Genomic DNA, 22,907 nt, shown 5'->3' with positions numbered 1-22,907 from the left:
AAAGACTGGACACAGGACGAATGGCTAAGAACTAATTTGTTTCATACATACAAAAAGCAAAGTAAACAATACTTGAACAGACTCTGGCAAATGTATTATCTGACATGTGTTAGGGTTGTGACACTGTTTTAATCTCATGTGCCCCATGTGTTTGCTGTCTGTTGACAGATTAACCAGTCTGGTTGGGATTAAGTGTCATTGGTCCAATATCGAGACTGAAAAAAAGTGTATTCTTAGAGTAACTATTTCATGATTCTGAATATATTATAGATGTGGCCATGTAGTTCTCAGCAGCGCTAATGTTTCACAAAGAAAGCTTAAAAAAGTCTGACAATAAAAAAGGTGACTATTCTGATTTGTCCTGCCTTCATTAAAGTGTATCTGAAACATATTTGCAAAGCTTTATATGTTTATCTTTGGTTTGGGCTGTCAGCCTTGTGACACCATAGAAAGTTTAATCTCTACCTATTTACATTGTCACATGTGAACACGTTTTCTATCTCTCACAAACTCGCTGGATCCATTTTCCAGGGCTTTCTCCAACACCATAGTCCTGAGGCACACAGTTGAAGTTCTCATTCAGCTTTAATACATTTTCTGCCTTTTGACTGTTTTTAACCCCCTATAATAATGTCAACGGTTCAAGCGGTGGCCATCATTTCTCCACACACAATTGCAGCATGAAACAGAAAATTAGATTTTCCTCTCCGTAACATGGCTCCATGTTTCTGTATGATATTGCTTTTGATGTGTTTCTTGAAAGCAGGCACATTCAGACTTCGAGGCTCCAATCACATTACAAAGACGTGTGTGTGTGTGTGTGTGTGTGTGTGTGTGTGTTTGCGCTCAGTGGATCAGTTGGTACATTTTATAATATGTGGTGTGGAACAATAGTGGCGAGTGTATCATCCTACTGTGTGTGTTATAGCAGAGCAGACCGTACTTTTTTCCATGTGTCTCTCATTAGGCTATCTTTGGCAGGCCTGGTTGCTTCCACAGAGTTGTGGCGTGCAGCTCAACAAGGACACCATTCTCCACCAACAAACCCCACACTCGTTCTCCTCAGCCCGGCAGACTCCCCTCCTTGTGTGGCTGTCCGTCACTCAGATGGGGCTAAATTGAATAAAGCTGAAATGTTCCAGTCTTTGAGAAAAGTCGGGCTGCTATAGCTAGCTAAATCACGATCTATTAAAAGCTTCGGCTGGAGGAATTGGATGGCAATATTTCCTGTGGCTGTTGCACTGTATAATCAAGCTGCTTTGTCATTCTAGCTGGACCTTTAACTTAACAGCAAGCGACGCCCTTTCATTTTTAAAAGAAGGTTTGATGGTCTGTTGAAAATCAATTTCTAGAAAAGAACTCTAGAACAAATATCGACCTGCTAAATTTAGATTCTGTACAAACTGTTCTTGTTTGTTTTGTAACCCAACAATGTTAACAAAAGTGAAAACTTCATCAGCCTTGTTAGATCCATACACCCTTCCACCAAGAACATCAGGCTAGGAGTTTTTAAGTAATCTTGCTGACAAACAAACAAACCAAATGCATTATCTCTTTGGCGGAGGTAACAAAAGGGGCATGCGGTCCAAAAACAACCAGTAGGATTCAGTGGAGCTTGCTGCACTCGTACAGTGGACACTACCTATTACTCATCATTAATCTAATGGCTGCACTCAGGTGTGTGTGTGTGTGTGTGTGTGTGTGTGTGTGTGTGTGTGTGTGTGTGTGTGTGTGTGTGTGTGTGTGTGTGTGTGTGTGTGTGGTCCTGCTGGCTCAGGAGATGGAGAAAGAGATGGCCTTGCACTAACCTCACCTCCACATTTCCACACAGTCAGCACACACGCAGTTATGCACATGCTTAAATAAAAAAGCTCCGGATGTCTTTGCACCGCCTTTGTTACTTAAACAACTTAATTCAGGTAAACGTATTCAGAAAAAGCAAACCATAACACACCTGGGAACACACCATCTGTTTAGAACACTAATCAGTGCTGATCAGACAAATATTAGGTGCAGCGTAGCAGATCAAAAGTTGTCTGTGTGAGGAAGCAGGTGCCCTGTAGGCATGGCAAAACTCACAGCTGCTTGGTGGCCCCATTGGCAAGTGGAGAATGGCTTCATTGTGTCTTGCTCAGTTTGTAGGTCGGTCAGGTGGCAGGAAAAGGGTTTGACATAATTCAGTATCAAAACAGCCTGGAGGGTTTGAATGTGCTGTAAAGGTGGCAGGGAAATTGGTTAAAACAGTTGTTGCAGCAGACCATGGCTTCTCGGTGCTGCCTCTGGGAACAAGAGGCCCATTTTAAAGGGAGACAGGAAGTGCCTGGGCGCCTCACTTCCTGTTTGTCGAGTTTGTCCCAGGCGAGAGTGAGAGGGAGGGGGGTGGTCTAATTGAACGGAGAAGATGTTGGTGAGTAGGTAGGCCTTATGTATTCACTCTCCGCCTCAAACTAAAACACACACACACACACACACACACACACACACACACACACACTTGTCTGCATAGCTGTGTAATTGCCTCTGTGCTGCAGTGCCTTTGCCAGCTGCTCCCCCTCATTTGTTTCAATTATCTACCATCTGACATGGCGCTGTTACCAGGAATAGGACGGAGATGAAGACAAAGCAGAAAACAGACAAAGAAATTTGTCTCCAAAAACTGCAACTTTATTATGAACAGATTGTTATATGTCATACCTTGAAAGCACAGCAGGATCCCAACTACGTCACGTTCAGATTCATGACACACATTGAACTCCCTCCTTGTGAGACTATATTTAATCAGAGAGTAGCTTTAGCGCCGGAGCGAGCAGGGAAGCTGCAGAGTGCTGACTCCAGCATGTTATGCGGTGACGTTCATAACATTTATTATGTTCACTTACAGAACTTGGCTGCCGGCCAAACAAGGAATAACCTTAAATAACCTTTTGTACCACTGGAGCCTTTCTGACATCTGCTTGTGTGTTACAATATTTCTTTATTCTTCCTGGTATTTAAGTCTTTTGCGTTGCAGAGAGATGTGCACAATGCACCAGAAAACCCTCCCCTCCCCCTTTGGGAGAGATGATGTCACTGCATAAGCTCATCTTCCCAGGTGGGAGCCAGTTACTTCTCTAAGCTAATCAGAGGCTTGTTTACACCTGAATCCCCTGGCGAGGACACACACACACACACACTCAACTTCATAGTGTTAAGAGCCGCTGACCTCTTTTGCTCATAGAAAGGGTCTTTAAATTAGATCGCTCCTGCTCATCCTTTACCAAAGGAAACAATAGATGGAGGAAAATGACGCTGTGTGGCAGCAGCGGTGGAGGGGCACACGTCCCTGCTCTCGCTGCTCTAAGGACATCTACTGATTTGACCTCTCTTGTGTCTCCTTTCTGTCAGTCTCTTTTATTTTCCCATTCTGACACCGGCAGCAGCTGCCTAAGCCCACTTCCTTCCCTCGCTCATTGATGCACCATCTGTACACGACAGGCATGCTTTTTGTTTGGTAGCATATGTGTTGTTGAGGATGTGAAAAAGTTGCCATGCCAGTGTCTGACAAAGGGCAGTGCTTCTCTGTGGTCTCACTGTCATCTCAGCAATGCCCTCAAGGTGCAAAACATGCTTGGCTTTCTCCCCCCAGTCCGCCCCTTCCTCTCCTCTGTTTCAGTTTTCATTCTACCTTTGCCCTCAGCCAGCCTTGTACACACATTGTGTGTTTCCTGCTGTTTGGCCCCCGGAGACCGATATTTTCTGACATCCCAAAATGATCTTCTGTCGTAGATAATTACCGCAAAACAAATCTTTGGGTGGAACACTTCTGTCTAAACAATTACATTAAATTGAAGTCAGTGCTCTGTGTGATGGGACTCGCTGTGGGCTAACCATCACTACCTCTTGTTGTTGAGATGCTGTTGTTTGGTGGCAGTGTTGTTGTTGTTATGGGTCCATGGGAGGCGCTGGTGATTAAATCACGCCTCCCTGCCTTCCAAGTATCTTCCTTGGAGAGACCAGACTTCCTCTCTGGGCAGGAGAGGTGTTACTTCTTGCTACACACCCACATTAACGTAGGTACTCTGTAAACCCCTAAACTGGTTAGAGATTAAAATGCGCACAGAGGCGTACTCACCTGAACTTCCTACAGGGAGCACTGACTCGCTCATATTTTCCACCAGCTTGGTTTTTGGTTTGTTGATCTGTTGGCCTCCTTCAATCACATGCTTCTCTTCTCCTCTTTGCTCAATCCTGGGTGTGACCACTTCCTACGCCTTCATCCACTCAGTGTGAATCAGACTCACACAATGGACCAGAGTTTTCCTCTGCTATCAGATGGCGGCCAGATCTCGTCTAGTCATCAGGGGGCAACTTTACTTTTTTTATTGCTTGTCCTTTTTAGGATTTTTAGGGCAAACTAATATACCCTTTCCTTAACTTTCTAACCCTTCTTCTGTTTTTGCCTGCATCATCACTATTTTGAAGATGAACAGAATGCACTATGGACGGGGTTTTTATATTGGGTTAAAGAAAATAAATGCGAGTATATTTGATAATAGTTTTTAATCAAACACCTTGTGAACTTTGGTATTCATAATGAATGTGTAAGCAGCTCTAATTACTTTTTAAAATGCACCACTCATGTGTGTGTGTGTGTGTGTGGGCAGGGAGGCACTGGCTGTACTCTTCTGTGAAAATGTCCTTGTTCTCTCTGTTTGACCGCACGGTTGTTGTGATAAGTAGAGCAGCAGATGTGAGTTGGCTGTTTTGAAAGACAACCAGACTCTCAGAGAGCCTCTGCTGCCGTGACGACTTCAGCGATGAGCTCCCGAGATAACGGCTACTGTACAAAACGCTCTCGAGCTGATGGACACATAATGTTCGCACACTCGCATCTGTGGGGGACGTTGTCAATGAGAGGGTGCACAGACATGAGTGTTTCTCAGAAACCCACGTCATTCACTGAGAGATTCAAACGATATCTGACAATAGAGGAAGGCCATCACAGGAGATGAGGAATACATTAAGTTTCATCTTTATGGAAACAACAATGGGACTAATGTATTACCGAAAGTTAACAGATGTATTCTGCTTTTTTTTTCTTCACAGTATGTACATGTTTTTACAGCAGTCGAATACAACAGTCCTACAATAAATCCTAACTTTATGAAGGTTATATTCAGTTTTTGTGGGAATTTCATTCTAGAGGTGTCGTTTTGGATGATGTAGTTGCGGTGTTGTTGAACTGTATTCCTCATACAAAGTGGTGTTTCTGTTATTTATACCTGCCCTCATTGATAGTCATTCTTAACATTTTCATTTTAAAAATGTTCCTTTTAATCGCACAACAAAAGAAAACTTACGTTGTATGAGAAGGAATATATGTATATGTACGGGAGCAGCTTACTCTACTAATAAAAGCAAACAAAAACAAAAAAAAGCTAAATAATTGAAAACCACTGAAACACCCAAACACTGATTTAAAATGAGTGTCAAAGAGATATAAAATTGCATTGGCAAATATACAAAAGTTATACTAACTTTACAAACGGTGGAAATACTATGGGGAAAAAATAGTACATTTTAATAGAATATTATTCCAAGATAAAGATCTGTACAACTTGTTTACTATTCGTCAGTAGCTCCAGCTCAGTACGTTTAGACCAGGTCAATGGTCAGTTAGTTCCATGTTCTCAGGGTTAAAGAGCAAACAGACAGTGGCTGGGACAAAATAACAAATCAAACACCAACGTCGCTGTTCGCTCACATGCCAGACAGTCTGATGGAGTTGTAATGTCTGCTGATGCAGGAAATGGAGACATTTCCCCTGTGAAAGGGGTCCCCTAAACCCCTCTTTCATCGCTCATCTCTGTTTGTTATTGTTTGCATCTCACGGCCCGAAAGAATGCGGACTCGCTGCACGAGTTATGTAATATACCTAGAAACAGATTTCTGTGTGTTGCACTAATGCAATTTGACTTGTGCTCTTTAGACAGCGTGTTGATCTTATCAGCTGGTTTCTAAATCATTATCGTTCATGCTGACGTGATGACTTCTTTGATTTAGATTCATGGTGGCCTCAGTGATACACTGTGCCATACCTGTCTTTTGTGCACTAAAGATTTAAAACATTTTTCACATAGTTGTCTCATTTCATTGGTCACACTCTGTTTGAGTTCGAGAGCAATATGTTAAATATGCAGACACAGTCGCTCAAGCAGAGATGAACTGTTCATCATCAATCAGTCACTCATTCCCCGCTGTAGTACAGTTTGGTTTGTCAGACCGTCAGTGCCAATTATTCAACTTAAACCATGTTAAAGGAACATTCTGTGTGAGTTTGTTCTGGGAAGCTCTATAGGTCACATCCGCATTCCCGTCGGTAGGAAATCTGTGAGTAAATGCCTCACTTAGGCGTTAATGAACTGGATCAGGGCGGGCGTGCACAGCCTTCGAGGAGAAAACAGAAAGCCACCCAAACTGTGAGCATGAACTCCACACTCTTGTCTTTATCCTTGCATCGACTGCTTTAAAGACTCACCAACAGTCCCTACAGTGCTCTCTTTGTGTGCTCTGGTTCTGTCCCATCTCCTCAGCAGCCCCTAGTAGACTTCACTGCTTAACTGTTTTGTAGTATTGGTAGATGAGTCTGACTTCTGTCCCATCTGAGCTGTTGTACAGAGTGAGTGTGTTGTATGTTTTCTGCTCCTTTAACTGAGAGCTTCTTCCCCTCAGGCAGTCTTGGAAATCCACGCTGGCATTGCTCTCTGGTTTTGATGTTGTTTTTATTTTATTTTTTAAAGACGAATTCTCCATGAAATGAAAACTCTGTTCACCCTGAAGCCCCATGGCCTTCCCCATCATACTCTCACCCCACACACGCACACGTCCTTTGCAAACACAGGCGCTTACCCCAGTGCCTTTTTCCCGCCACCTCCTTCATGACGGTCTCTCTCCTCCATTCAGCCCCCTCCACCTTATTCTCTACTGCTTTAACACACACAGGCTGCCTCTTGTGCTTCTGAGAAAACGGTAGCATATGTTTGACCACAGCTCCCTTTGCACCTCTTCTCTTCGTCACACACTCCCGTCCTCTTGCCCCCAAACCTCAGCTCTCGGTACTCGGTGGTTTCACTGTATGATTGCTATACTGTTGCTTGATGTATAGTTTAATGTTTCACACTTTGCTTTCTCGTATGTTCTTTGTGTTACTCAGCCACAGCAGTAGTGGAAAGGAACTCGTTAAGTTTTACAGTCTTCAAAGGATGCTGGCGTCCATAGCGTCAGCATAGTGCTGGTTCAGTTTCAAGTGACACACGCACACACACACACACACACACACACACACAGCATCCACACCCTTATTATAAAACCTGGAATGGAAAACTAGCTGTGAGGTTAGGATTCAGACGATGTCTGCAGTGAGAGGCCTTTTCCATGGGTGTGTACTGGTATTATTCATGTAGCCTGCTCTCAGCTTTTATTCTTACTCAAAAGCAAAAACAAAGTTTTCATTTCCTTTTTAACTTCTCTCCAGAGTCAAGTTGCTGCTCTTCAGGTTTCAAAATGTATTTGACTTCATTTACCTGATGTAAAAAATGAGCACAGCTACATTTTGCGCCAGCAGGTGGCAGTGTTGTTCTCACACCTGAATTTTCTCTGGTCTAGTGTATTTGTGTGCATAAAACTCTCACAATCCCAACACAACAGCCAAATCCACCCAGCGCAATGTTGGAGCGGTAATCTGTTTGTAATGTTTTGGTTTGGTTCAGAAATGTTCTAAATTTTATCTGCAGGTGGCAGATAAGCAAGTTTAGCATGTGTCCTAACCTCAGTGCCAAGGTTTTCATATTCTTCCCAGGAAAAGCCACATTCTCTGGCAAGACACGAAGCCTTTAGAAAGCTTTTTTGTTTCCTCCAGCAATCCACAAGGCAAAACACAAGCAAACACCTACATTTACAGTACCAGTCAAAAGTTTGGACACACCTTCTTATTCACATTGAATGAGAAAATGTATGTGCAAGTATAATAACTCAAATATCAGTATAAAAACTCTGCTTTACAGCCAACGAGAGATGCCTTTAAAGTGCTCTGAAGAAAAGAAAATACAAACAACTCCATGATTTTAAAATATGATATTTTATTGACCGAACAGTTAATCTAAAAAATAATCTGCAGATTATTCGATAATGATAATAATCGTTAGTTGCAGACATACTGGCAGTGATGGGTTCCCTCTCTCCTATATGTATATAAGTCATTATGCACAGTACTCCCACACTGTCTTTTTACCCCAGTCCCCTTTGTCATGTGATTAATCTCATGGCGTGACCTTGACAGGACAGAAAGTCTGCCTCAGGCCTCAAACCTGAGGACAAAGTCACATTCTGGCCGAGTTATGAACACCTGTGTGATGCAGCAGCATGTCACCGGTTATTCCTCTAATCCGTAACCTTGTCACTTCCTTTGCCATTATATCTTGGCTGACCTTGCACCTGAGTAGGTGTGTGTGCGTGTGTGTGCGTCTGTATGCGTGTGTGTGAGTGTGTGTGAGTGTGTGTTCTTACACTTGACAGACAGGTGTTTGGCTGAATTATGGGATAGATCGAGACTCTCCCCTGCTAAGGAATGTAGGGAGGAGGAGTGCAGCAAGCGGCCAGGGCATGCTGTGACAACCTCCCACACTGAGCCAAACTCTTTCACTCCTCTGCTCTCATCCTAACTTCTGTGTTCTTTCACTCTCCTTTTTTCACTTCCCCGTTTCTCCCTTGTCTGTTGCCTTCTCCCATTGCATCCTTCTCTCTTCATATTCTATTCTGGCCCATTCCCGCTGATATCTAAGCGGTATCTATGGAGATAGTGATTTATAAACGTCTGGACACAAGTCTGGTATTTCTCATCTCCTGTCTTCCATCTTGCTAAAGCCCTCTCTTCCTTCAGTCATAAACCATCCAGAACATGGCCTCCTGTCTCAAACATACTTGGCTACTCTCTCTTTCTTTTTTGAAATCGCTCCAGGCGAAACGGTTTAACATTTCAAAATCTGAACTAATCTGAATGCTAATTGGATTATGAGTGCAGTGGCAATTAGCTAATGGAGTATTTTTCTTCTGTGCCATTGCTGCTGTTAAATGGAGCATGAAGTTGAAACTAAATATGTTTGCTCATGAAGTGCACACATCTACCTGGCTAACAAAAAAAGCCGAGTCAAACCAAACTTCTTAGATCTCCTGCTCTTGACCTCCTTTAGTCTTTAGTTCACTCTTCATGTTGCTCTTCTTTCTCAGCTATCCTCTTCGCTCCTTTGTTAAGCCATGCTGCGTGTGCAGAGAACGATGGCATGTCTTTGCATGCAGCCCTTCCCCTACAGGAATGCAGAGCAAAAGCCAGGGAGAAAAGGGGTGCACATGCAAAGAGATAAAGAGGACTTCAATACCTTTTTAAAGGTGGATAGGAAGAAGATGGGTCAAAGAAAAACTGATGGGTGGTGATCTCTGGTGCACCTTTAGAGGGATTGATACATTAACATGATGTCTGAAATGCCATGTATTGTTGTTTTAATGCACAGTGTGTAAGACAGGGGTGCTTTGTAGAGATGAATTGTGAGCACCTCCATCAATAAAGGCTTGATAAAAAATCAAAGTGAAAAGGTTCACTAAGTCTTTAAGTACAGGGAAAGAGTCCTGCTTGCCAAGTTGGATGCCATGTATTTTGGCCCAGGTTTTGTCGGCACATGCGCAGATATGCACTCTACTGACGCTTCATAATGTACAGGCCACACATACTCAGTATTTCATGCAGCATTCAGGTGAAATTGAGGGTAAAGAGTTGAACTTCAGAGACCTAAATTGGCTGATTTAGCTTTTTCTGGGACCAATTATTTCATTCTTAGAAGGAGAAGGTGGCAGGCCGATAATATATTTTTGCTATAATTTAAAAACAATTAGCAGTGGCAGCAGAAACGGCTCTCTTTTGTGAAATTGAGGAGGTTGGTATTGCTGGTAAGGTCGCTGGGTTCAGTGTGTGGAGTGTCTCCTGGACCTGCTGACCTTTTTTTTTTATCCGGGCCTATAGAAAACCCTCTGGCACTAAAGACCTTCAGTCTGCACTGTTTTCACTGGCTAAGACCTTACCTAAACACACTACACCACTCCCACACACCCAGAATGCAACTCCAACTAAAGGTCTTACAGAGCAACTTGGAACTGCTCTGAATTTTTATTTATTCATTTTAGTTTCAACATGGTTGGCGGCCTGACCCGCCTGTCATTTTGAACCTGACTACGATTGGCTGGAGATTTGCTTTGGTAGGCCAGGGACGGAGCTGTTGCCAGGCCCCAAGGCTCATCTGCTGCAGTTGTGACTCATCTGCTGCTGGCCTGGAATCAGTGTTGTCTTTGTCTCAAATAGGTGGAATGTCCGCTCACTTTCAGACCCAACCTGTTGGGCCAGTATCCATCTCTCTCGGCAGTGAAGAAAGCGCTGTAGGCCAACTCACTTTTGTCTAAAATGTCCTACTAATTTTGTTTTAGTTTATGTTGTTTTGTTGTAGTGTTAACAGTCCAGTGTCTATTTCCTATATCCGTAGATGGTTAAAAGTTGTAGCAATTTTGTTCTTGAGTTTTTAACATAGCAAAATAACATATTTCTTTCAACATAGTACCGCCTCCTAATTGGTGCGTTATAACATCAACACCGTAATTACTTGAATTACGTAATTTTTTCTGAACCGTGGTTTTTAATTTTCCTTGTGTTATCTGTTGGTCTGATCAGTTCTTGTTGTAGTTATCGTATTGTTATCTCTTCACTCATCAGATTAAGTCCAGTGATGTCACAGAGTTTCCATAAACTGCCTTCTACTCCCCTCATTTTCACGAGTGATGTGTTTTCTAATTAAATCGGGGCCTTTACTGTTGGTCTGTATCTCCATGGTGGTTTTCTTTTGATGAGGTTAGCATACTTGAAGCAGCTTGTTATTACTGATAAATGTCTACAGGCTACAAGGGGTTCAGTCTACTAGGCATACATGGTGTTGTCTGATCTAATCTGGACATTTTTCAGAACTTCTATGTAGTTAAAAAGAGCTTCAATTCTTCCCCGAAGTTCTTATGTAACCAAGTATCCCACAAAGAACTCAGTTGAACAATGTTTTAACTTCAATGTATCTGTGACACTTTTCTATGTCGTGCTCCCTCTGAAAGTCCACGAATAGTGCCAGCAAACATCTGGTTTGGTGAGAGCAAGTGGCAGATGAATGATGCCATGTCTTGTCTGCATAGTGGAAGGGAACATGACAGTGACGTTAGTAGAGAAGAAAGAGTAAACCTCTGTCTTCCAGACGATGGTATTTGGCCGTTGGTTTCCATCCACGTCAGACGTTGCATAAGACGGTCCACCTTGTGCAGCTCGATGACACCTTCTGCTCTGTTAGCCTGCAGCTCGCGTAACAGAACTACAGGTGTGACTACATATTACCTGATTGACCACAGAAAAGTTTTAAGTTAAAAACCACCTGCTCTTTTAACTTTCATGTAGAGGCCCAGGCCAAGCCCCAGTGATCTTGAATGGATGTCTTCTACTTTCAGTGACCGCACAGATCCAATAGATGGAAGCAAATTAATGGAAAGTTCCCTGAACACAAGATTTCCATTACAGCGACGCACTGCTTTCTCTTTGATGGTCACAAGTAGCACATGAGTACTTCATGTATCCACTATAGCAACAATTTTGCACTGTAATATATCACACAACTCTTTACATACGATGTTTATATACGTCTATATAATACTAGTGCCCTTATGATAACCGTGTATAGACACCAAAATTATTATTGTTGATTCCTTTTGTAATTTCTTCTACAAAACCCTTCTTTTTCTATTTGACAAAAGTGGCCAAAGTTCTTAAATACTGTCACAAATTGCAGCCGTACAAGAACTTGTCTAAATAAAATAGCCTCAAACTGGCAAAATTGTGACTTCACACATAAAATAAGTTAACAAAAGTACAAAGCTGACCAGACATTTTATGCTTGTTTAGAGAGTTTTTAACCACTCTCACACCTGGTCACAGGTCCCCTGTATCCCCCCACCAGCTCAGTCACTCACCTGCTTACAGTCAGCTCGCTGATTAAGCTGCACACTTTTTTGTGCATACCCACACACACTCAAACATACACACAAATGGCATGTGCCCCCCCCCCCTCGCCCCTCTCTCTTTGCACTGTTCTTTGTATTCCTTATGGGCCAGGACAGGCGGATGCTATATTTAGCACAAGGGGAAAAGTCAGTGCCCTGTTCTGGTCTCTCTCCCCTCAGCCCTGCTATCACAGCAGGAGCCACTCACTGGGGCCCCTGGATTACACAACTCCACTCACTAAACCCCAGTCCGGTGCGTTAGACCTAGTGTGGTAAGAAGGACTCACTCATGTAGGATGCGGGTGCAGAGAGGCACCTGTCAGACCCTCTGTCCCTTTTGAATATTTCAGATTATTTCTTTGTATCACATTTAAACGTAAACAAGCAGCGCCTCAAAGGGTCCAACAGCCTACAGTAAACATGTTCTCCCATTCATGTCTGCAGACACTACACACACAAATTACACACATCTATAAACACAGTGCTCACATAAAACACCCTTACAATCTCTTTTATCTTCCTCATGCGGCCACTTGCACCCACCCACATACAAGGAATGCACGTAGCTCCACAGATCCCATAAATTAGTGTGTCGTTGTGTGTGTCCGTGCAAGAGAAGCAAGCTGGTCCAGTATTTCTTACAGCTGCAGCTCCACTATGGTCCCCACAAGTTTTGTCTTAGAGAGTAAAACAACTTGAAGGAGAGACAATGATAGGGAGAGGCAAGTAAAACAAACCAAGAAAGGGAGGATAAATGTGTGAAGAAAGCACTAAAGGAGAGAATAAGAGGGGACGTTTGTTGAGAGGGAATAATTAGAGGTAAGAAGGGCGAGGAAATGATAGCTCCGTAACACTACTATAGTTGTAATCTTCTCATGAGATGCTCAACTCCCAATGTTCCTTTCCTCATGTTGTACTAGGTGGTATTTGCTCAGCTTTCTTTTGACAATGTTATTAGAGTTTACATCGTACTTTTCAAATCATGTCAACAATATGAATCTTCTGAAATAATTGTTACAAACACTTAACTTGCCCCACAGACACAGAAACCTATATATATCTAAGAATCTGCCTTTGGCTCTCAAACAGGCTTTGTTTGATTCCCTCGTTGGTTCTTCAGCGTTGACGTGTCTGAACACGACTTTCTTGCTGCCAGCCTGTCATAGGTGGACCCCAGGTGAAGTTTGAAATCAATGCAAGGAATGTCTCCACACAGTCCCTGCAAGTACACTGCGCTTTACACGGCACCAGTTATCACACCGAAAAAAGTGACGCACTGTGTGACGATACACACACTTTTAACTGCAGCTTGTGTGTAAGCTGCATTGTAGCGGTAAACCTGCTGAAACTTAACGTATTCAGATTTTGAGCCTGACGTAAGAGTCCTTCTAGAGTTGTATCCTCTGTTCAGCTTTGTTTTGTTCAGCCCACTTTTTCCTGTTTTTTTATTGTTGCTTTGATTGGTAATCTAACATTAATACTTTTTAGCGAACATTGGTACATTGTACAGAGATTTTTGCCCCTGTAAAAATGAGGATGAAGATAAAAGTGCTTTGATTAGATAATCTTAACTCCAGGTCGAAGCTTTTTTCTGGAGCTTTCAACCACATTACAGTCCTCATTAGTGATTCAGTGAGCTCTTTTTCATAATATGCATTTATAGTGACAACAACTGGAACTATTAGTCACTGGTTTACTTAAGAAAGCCACTTGGGGTCAAAGCTATATTTCTGGTGCATTAATGTAAGGGCATTAGGAGCCATCTATAGCTCTTCCCTGGGCTGCTAAGAATATTTCTCTGTCCTGTATTGTCATTGTAGAAGCCATGCTTATGTAAACCTGTTCTATAGCAGGCCACATTAAATGTAAAAACATCTTTTTATTCTATTGTAGTCCACACTAGTTGACCACCTGTTGCTACTTTGTAACTACACTTAAAGGAGATGCAGAACCACGTCCACATGGGCAGAATCTGACGTCACCACAACCCGCCCACTGAGCCCTCCCCTCTGATTGGACGACAGACGACAGAGGACAGAGGAGGAGGGCCTTCTGTAAACTTGACAGTTTTTCTTTGGACTGTGTGGTTAGTAAGTCAGAGCCTCAGATAGATCAAACCCGGGTGTGATTCGGATAGACTACACCTAAATAAATGAAAGCGGAGATATTCTGAAATCATATCTTCATGTTTTAAACTATGGTCGGAGATTATTGCTCCCTTTCTGGAGATAAAACGGACATGCACTCTCAGAGAAACTCCAAAAACGGACTAAGTTGCAAAATGGTGCTTCAGGCAGTCGGGAAAGTACTAAGGTAAAACTCCGTTTTTATAGTAAATTGATTAGACTGTGTCTGCTAATAAGCTCGGAGTCGAGCCTGTACTGCAAATGGGACATTTTTATATTTTAATGAGGCTTCGACGGACCGAGAGCCGTATTGTCCGAGTAAATAACGTTTTCATGTTATTAATATGTCGTGTACTGCTGTTTTTCTTTTTCCGAAAAAGCTAGAAACCTGGTTGACTGCATGTTTTTTCGACGTAGTATTTCATCTTCAGCAGTTTTATTACAATGTAACAGAGGTCCAGTGACTTAGTCAGATATTCTAAACTGAAAGCTGCGTTGTGCTCATGTCCCGCATGTTGCCTGCCTAAAACCAAATGTTTTATTATGCCTCTATAACTCGGCCTGGAAGATGGGTTTGTGTCTCCTCTCAGCAGTAATTACAGAAGTACTGGCACCCTCTGGTTCCGGGGTCACAGCAATTTAGCAGCCGTTGGTGGTCTGGGACGTTTAGCCTGAATCCTCTTCCTGCAGCGCTCACTAACAAGACTCAACAAGAGCAAGAGAAATGTGACACCGTCTCCTCATCTAGTCTTAAGAAATTATTTAAGAGCCTGTTAACGTTTTAGCATACTCAACATGAAAGGAAATTCTTATAAATCAGTTCAAATTATTTTAAACGTTTTGGTTTTTAATAGAAATGGATACAGGAGCACAGTATAGACGGGGTTGAGTATAGCAAGCCTAATAATCCTATCTCGGAGCATCCGGTTTACACTGTAGGCTACATTATAATCAGGAAATTGGTTTAACATAATTTGAAACTGAAACATCAAATCAGATTGTCTTGTCTGACTTTTATTTTTACTATTACTATTACATACTGTTTGTTACCGGTTGTTTTCTATTAATGGAAATCATTTTGAACTATTTAATGTATAAAAAGTGCTCTGTAAGTTAATTATTTTAGCCGCCTCCATCTAAATGCCACCATATAACCGAGCAGGCGTAAGAGTTAAAGAATGCATTACCCAAGTAGGACCCTAGTGATGATTTAAAGAAAAAAAGAAAATGCCCATGTCACAGTGATATTACATATGTGTAATATTACCCTGTATGTGTGATGTGCAGAAGACATGCAGTCATGATGAGTGTGTTCCTCGGAGGGACAGGCCGTCCGGTTAATGCTTTGCTGAAGTTTCCTCTTACCTTTTCAAGTCTGGGGACAGGTGTGTTTTCAAGCAGCAGCCCAAAGGGCACATGCCTCAAAATCTATTGTCGTCTGTGAAGATGTGGAGAGAAATAGAGAGCAGAATAATATCCACCATCTTAGGATCTCTTAAGAGATTGTAAGCAGGATGTAATGGACGCAGCATAGTGTTATTGTACAGTGTGTTATATCTGTTGCAAGATCTGTGACTGGTCGAGACAAGTTCTGCCGCTCCTACTTTAGTGGGAACTCGACCGCCTTACTGACTAAATCAGCTGGTTAACAAGGAAATGTACCTTTTTAGGTTATTTGCCTGGAAGGGACAAAAGGGGGTTTTCACACATTTAACTTGAGGAAAAACTGAACAAAAACACTTCATCAAAGTTAACAAGGATGCATAGTTTCTGGTTTTATGAGGGGGTGGGGGGTGCCGTAGACCTGTTTATAGCTCCACTTTTAACCAGTTTCCTCTGCCAGTGAATGGTTGAATGCCCTTGGCTTGGATGCAGGTATGAATACTAGACTGGGAAAGAGCTACAATGGATTTTAACGGTCCAGTGCCTGAAAGGGAATATCTAGCCGTGCGTAATCTTGACCCCTTTTTTTTCCAGAATTGTTTATTTCTCGTTCATATTTGCTACTTGAATAGTTTGGGACACACACACACACACACACACCCCCACCTCCTTTGTTTTACTACTTATTGATTTGATTGACCAGAGTGTAGAGGAATCTCATTCAGCTCTTCAGTCATAAGATCCACGTCAATCGCTTCCTATCGTATCGAATCAATGAAGGAGCTAAGCTTCTTCTAACAAGGTTACATTGGCCAAGTACTTAACCAGGGGCTCGGTCTTATCTCAACTTGAAACAAAGCTTTCTTGTCACACGTGCGTTGTGATGTTGATGAGGCCCCATTAAAGGGCCGGCAGGGGGTCCTTGCATACTCTGCAGGCCTGAGAGCCACTGAATGGGGTTTAGCATAGGATGACAAGGGGAACAGGAAGATGTGTGCATGTGTGTGTGTGTGTGTGTGTGCGTGCGTGTGCCCGCGCATGTTTAGGCCTGCACCCTGGCTTTACTGATTTACAGTGCTACTGACACCCCTGGTGATGCTACTGATTAAGGGGTGACAGCTGTGCCTTCTTTGTTTTTGTCCTTCTTATCTTTTCACTCCAGATCTGAAACGGACTGGAAACTGAAATATGTGTAACATCAGTGCCCTGTTAGAAACTTCAGAATCAACTTTGACAGAGTGGTTACTCTGTGGACTTAAGTACTGCAAGGCAGAACCTCTGGTTTAGTCCATCCTTAACTCTGTCTCTTTTTAGCCCCGTAATGGCTGCTGTGGTTTAGCTTTGGTGTGCTCAGACTGCCTGCTCTGCTCTGTCTGTGGTTTTTCGGGGGAAAAGAGCCATTGAGTCTATTCAATTTGAATCCTGAAATAGATCAGGAGGCCAGGCTTGGAGAAAACTGATCCTCCTGACTGAAGCTGCTCTTTTTACAAAATGGCTCAAGTTAATTCTCTCTGTTCTAGTTTTATCGGAGATTGACGAGATATCCTGTTGCTATTGATGTTTTATTGCAGTTTTTTCAAACCCTGAACCCTCTGAATGTTACAACCAGTCGGAGCAACTTCCTGACATTCGATTGATTTTTTCTCTGACTTATCAGGTGTTTGTTTAAAGGTCAGTCTGAAGTGTTTGATTCTCTGGTGTTCCTGGGTAGAAGAGCTGTGATTGTTGTTTGTGGTTTTCGTTATCTCATAACCCTATCATAGAGACAAGTGCTGTTTTCTAGTAACTGTACTGTATTTGGGCCAGTTGGTGAGAAGGAAAGCCTATCTTTGCACCTTGAAACGCCTCTTCTTGTGCAGTTGCAGTCAAAACAAATCCCTCAGGTCACTAGTCATCTTTGAGAAGATGGACTTCTTTGTTGTCAGTGTTGGATGGTTGCACATGCTGTTTGCATTAACTACACCCATATGCCAATAGTTGGATAACTCTGCGATTCATAGGAATTCAAGCAACAGTTGTGCAATATAGGGTTTGGCATGGCATGAGCCGCAGACTTAAGGGGAAAGTCATTCCATGGGCTTTGTCAAACAGGTTTTTAGAGTTCGATTGTATTTAACCGCAAAGTGCACAAATCCAAGGCCTCTGTTTTTTAAGTCGTAGCATGAGCATCAGTGTTGATGGATGCATGTTTTGGTGTTGAGATGATAGTATGAAAGTCTAAAGTTTTCCCATTTTGAAGTGTGTGTGTGTGTGTGTGTGTGGCATATAGAGAAAAGGGAGCTCTTTAGTGGCAAATTGTAGTATTTTAGAGAAAGCACTTAAGCTAATTCTCCAGCATAGCTCTGTAATGTGGCCTCCAGTGATTCCAGGATTAATTGGAACCAGATTCTGGTAATGAAACAGGCTTGTGGTGTATCTGCCAGAGGGCTGCTCCGCTTTAAGTTTATTCAGTATTCAGCAGGCACTCGGTAAGCTAACTTACAGCAGCCAATATATGCACCAGTGTGAGACCAAAGAGATGTATGTTTGACACACATAAAATCAAGACTGCGTAGCACACACACAGACTTGGCGGACATACGCGTGCTTGCACAAGCGTCCTCTCTCAGACCAGACAGGATTCTCTTCTTCTGGATTTTCTCGAGGTCTCTGGTGGGATCAGGCTTGTGATGCAGCTGTTGTGACCAGCTGGGTCCGCCGTGAAAAGGGAAAGGGGGCTTCAGCCTGTGTGTGTGTGTGTGTGTGTGTGTGTGTGTGTGTGTGTGTGTGTGTGTGTGTGTGTGTGTCTCATGGTACAGCAGGAAAGGTAGTGAGTGAAGACGGTGGGGGAGGTGGTGTTGCTGGGAAGTGAAAGGGATAAGAGAGTGGCTAACAGACACAGTTGAACAGCTGTCACTCCTGCAGCACTGACCTCTGTGTCACCCGACTATACAACCTTATTTCCTTATTGTGTTTTATTGCAGATAAACACCAACTTGTCTGTCTTCCTGCTTCACGCCCTCCTCCCCTCCTTGAAAAGTTGAAAAGACGTCAGTTTTGTGCACATGATTTTCTCATGGCTCTTTGTAGACTGTTATTCCACCGAGCCTAGAGTTGGTTTTCTGGATTGTGAGTCTGGCCAGTTCCTGTTGGTGCCAGGCAAGCTGTGGCTGTCCCCCCTTGCCGGAGACATGTGCCTGGCCTCCCTTCCCCTCCACTCCTGCCTTCTGGCCTGCCCTGATCTGTCACTGATCTGGTGAGGGAGAAAGAGGCATCTGCTGCCTTTTATGGCAAAGACCTTGGAGAACTTTACCAAGAACAGACAAAGCCGCGTGTGTGTTGCAATGAAGACAGACTATGTACGTATGAGGGGAGGAGTGCTGGCAGAGGGCAAGTTTTCTTTATCCTAAAATAAACTAATAGCTCCAGAATTTCACCTCCCCTTACCACACAAATGTTCTCAAGAGGTAGAGGAGGCGTTTTTATGGAAAATGATGAAATTACAGAGGGAAAGAGGCAGGAAATAGCTCAGTGAAACATAATGTTTTCAAAAGGAAAGGAACAGGGTAGGGGGGGGGGGGGGGGGGGGGAGAACTAACGTGAACCTTTTACAGGAGCCAAATGTTTTTTTCTGAGGGGCTTAGTAGAGTCTTTGAAAAGTTGTGAAAGCTGACGATATCTGTAGATGAAGCTCCATGCTCTAAAGCTCTTTCACATGATGGAACATGTAGCTCACAGCGCAAACCACACAGACCACATGAATCTGTCTGTGCCCTCATGAGCAGGAAGAAGGTTTTTTGTCTGTTCTGAGGGGGAGAAGGAAGGAAACAGAGATAAGGAGAAATTAAACCAATGATAAAAACAGATATGGGAAGAAGCCTTCATTCAAAAAATAAAAATTAATTTAATTTAAAATGTGTGTCAGAGTAGAAGTCATAGAATAATAGTTGTGGACAGAAAGACGGTCGAAAAGAGATCAAAAGAAAATACAAGGATCGATCTGCGAGGCCTGAGGCTTTTGACCCTGAACATTCAATAGGCGGTTTGAACAGGTGAGCCTACAGCCATGAAGAGGAAAGTGTAGAAACACAAGCCTAAAGAAAGACGAGCTATTGTAAAAACCCAAGAGGGGGGACAGAACGAAAGAGCTAAGCAACATGAGAAAAGAGGTGAAACAGAAAGTGGCCACTCATTAATAATTAGCCAGCAGTGTAATCTGTGGTGTCCTTGGTTTTTTAAATGAGGCCAAAACACGCTCAGGATAGGAAGAGCCGAGCACCTTGATGAATCATTACCCAATTAATGAGAACCTGAGTAGCGTTGTGTGTCTGTGAATGTGTTTGTGCAAGTGTTGGTCCTTCAAATCTTAACGTTTTCAGATGAGGCCCACAGGCTGTTTACAGCTAAGCATTTCTCCTGACCGCTAAATTAGACAACAGCGGACATGTAAAGGGGGAAACTTAAACATTTACAAAGTAAATGGCTGCTGGCTCTGTATACATCCACGTGTTGACATGCCTTCCCTTGTTTGCTGAGGTGGAAAGCAGGGTGATGCTTCCTGGAGAGGGGAATTAAACTGGGCTTTTGAACACTGCGCTCTGGCCAAGAGGCCTCGTGCTCCACAGTCCTGTCATGTTTTGTGAGTGTTTATTAGTTCCCATGGATATCAGTTGGGCCTATGTCGATCTACCTCCGGTCTTCATTCCTTTCTCCCCCTCGGCTCTCACTCCTTCTGTTCTCTATCCTTTCTCTCCGAATCTATTCCTGATATCTCTGGCTGCATGTGGACTGTGAATTTCCTGTAGAAATCCCACCAGTCATCGCTTCTTTCCCGTGAAGTCCAATGAGAAGGGTTTTTTGGCTGCTGCTGAAAAACAGTGTTTATGATCCCTCGTCATTAGTGCTGTTAGAACAGCTTTGCAGGTCCAGGAGCCAGGGCTGCCGTCTTCTGGGAGTATGACTGGGAAGGAAAGGGGAAAGAGCCAAGAACACATTGCTGGATCATTGTGTTTAGACAGAGGGTGTGGAGAGAGGAGGGATAAGAACCAGAGATTGAGGGGGTGAGCGCAAGACGGGCGGAAATTAGGGTCTACAAAAGCACAATACATTCAGGGAGCACACTGAAACTCCCTTGCACTTAGTCAAACCCAAACAACGGCTGCAGAGCCAAGATGAAATAGATATGTAGGGATAGAGTCATTACTAATAAGGAAAGCCTTGAACAGAATACTGGGGAAGGAAGATTGTCAATTACATTAACCCCAGATTGTCCCAGACAACTGTGCCTCTGTTTATTTGTCTCACTCATGTATCAAGCTTTCCAACCTTTGACCCCCTACATATTGCACTGCCTCCACTGATACAGACAGGGAGCAGGGGCTGGGGGAGGAGAGGTTACAGCCCTGGAAGTGCAGGAAGAGTGTGATATGACATCCCTGTGCTAAAACTAGCAGTGGAAGTACAAGGCGCTGGGGACGGCTGTCTGTGTGGAAGCTATAGACCTAACATTAGGTCAGAGGTCAGAGTTAGGGGTCAGGTACAGCAACAGAGGATTCTTTGTTATGGTTGCTGTGAATTCAGTTTTGAAAAAGTCACAGACGGTTTGTGTATTGTAACTTAGAGTTAAGATATTACATTTCTTCCAATTATGTAAGGTGTCCAGTTAAACAGTAAATGTACTCTTAGGCTCTTTTGAACTCTCGCTGTCTAACTTCAGTCATCTTATATTGCCCATATTGAGTCATTTACAACTCCCTAACCGGTCCTCTTTTCTTCTACGTTGCAGGAAGTCGAAGACGAAGCCAAATGGAAAGAAGCCTCCGACAGAAGAGAAGAAGCAGTACTTGGAGCTAGAGTACACAAAAATCCGTGTGGTGGACTTCGACCTCAAGGAGCTGGTGGTGCTGCCCAGAGAGATAGACCTCAACGAATGGCTAGCCAGCAACAGTGAGTGACTATGTATTCAATGATGGCATATATGTAGGATACGTGGAGTAACTCAAACAGTCGAGCACATAGCTGAGGATGAGGTCCTGTACAGACAACAGAAACCACTGCTGTACTTCTAAGCCTGTACGCAATTTAACATGGTCATTGTTAGAATGTAAAAACAGCCAATTATCATATTTACGCCATCAAAATTCTTTTGTCAAGCTCAGTGCTCAGACTTATTTAAAGTTTCCTCAAAGGTTTGGAATTGTTTTTCCAAATGGGTATGCACTTGTCTGGAGATGACGAGATGTTCCAGTAGTGCTGGAGCTGCAACTCTGACAGAGCCAAGCCCATAACAGGATCCAGGCCCGGCAATAACACCGCACACCCCTTCTTTAAACACATCGTTTACTGCCAGCTCCAGTGTTTTAACTTGTATTGAAATGTATAGTTGTCATTATGAGCATCGTTTCTGGAGTAAACTCATTTGCAGCCTGGCTGCTTGATCAATCTTATGAAACTCTTTATTTTGTCTGTCTCCCTCACTTTGTTTTGGTTACGTATCATCCAGGTGCTAGCATGGGAAAAGGAAATAACAAGCATTCTTGCAGATGGGACATGTCTTCACATGTTAGTGTGTTGAAATTAGAAGTAATGTCAACTGGCCTGTATCAACTTGTAACCTCCACGAGTTGGGCTTCAGCTTGAGCACAAACAATAGTGCTGAGCTATGTTTTGATTAGATGGTTTGTTTAACCAAATCAATAATGATTGGAGCCATTTCATTCTGACCACATGTGTAAACCAACTGGATATTCTTTAGATAAACACAAAGTTGGCCATTTCCTTTTCCTTTACTTTATAGTAGATTGTTCCACCATATTTAAGCCTCATAAGCTGCAGGTTATTATTACTGTGGCAGTAATACCTGTTTCAGTTTTAAGTAACTAGAGCAACAACTAAAACGCTTGCGATAGCTGCAGCCACCTCCCATTATGTCTGTTTTTCTAAGGCTCACACGCCTTGGATGGATTAGTGTGCATGTTGTTGTCCCATTGATCACAGTGACAGATACGCTGCAGTAAATAGTCATTCACATCACTCTGGCATACAAAAGTATTTGAGTGTCTTCCCTTTGATTTCTTCCTGTATAACAGACGACACACACTGACTGACATGAAAATCTCTGTTTTCTTGCTACAGCGACAACATTCTTCAATCTTATCAACCTGCAGTACAGCACCATCTCAGAGTTCTGCACTGGGGACACCTGTCAAGCCATGACGGCCTGCAACACGTAAGCTATCTACAACGCTTTTGGTTTATTCATCGCTCACCTGCCGAGGCCCATTGGTTTATTCATCAGAAATGTGTTAA

At 43.0% G+C, this 22,907-nt stretch overlaps 1 protein-coding gene across 7 annotated transcripts in view; it reads left to right on the top strand.

Moving 5' to 3' along the window:
• mob2a (MOB kinase activator 2a) overlaps window positions 1–22,907 on the top strand; it is a 56,016-nt gene that overhangs the window by 27,360 nt on the left and 5,749 nt on the right. For 5 of the 7 annotated variants that reach the window (XM_029433742.1, XM_029433745.1, XM_029433746.1 and 2 more), the window contains 2 exons: window positions 21,385–21,545; window positions 22,734–22,827. In XM_029433742.1, coding sequence (XP_029289602.1) covers window positions 21,385–21,545; window positions 22,734–22,827 — 255 coding nt within the window. Of the gene's footprint in view, window positions 1–14,211; window positions 14,425–20,348; window positions 20,660–21,384; window positions 21,546–22,733; window positions 22,828–22,907 lie in introns of those variants that run through there. The other 2 variants (XM_029433740.1, XM_029433741.1) reach the window with 2 other exon arrangements.

The sequence above is a fragment of the Cottoperca gobio genome, chromosome 6 (genome assembly GCF_900634415.1).
Source record: "Cottoperca gobio chromosome 6, fCotGob3.1, whole genome shotgun sequence".
Taxonomy (NCBI): Eukaryota; Metazoa; Chordata; class Actinopteri; order Perciformes; family Bovichtidae; genus Cottoperca; species Cottoperca gobio.
This window is presented reverse-complemented; position numbering and strand designations above follow the sequence as displayed.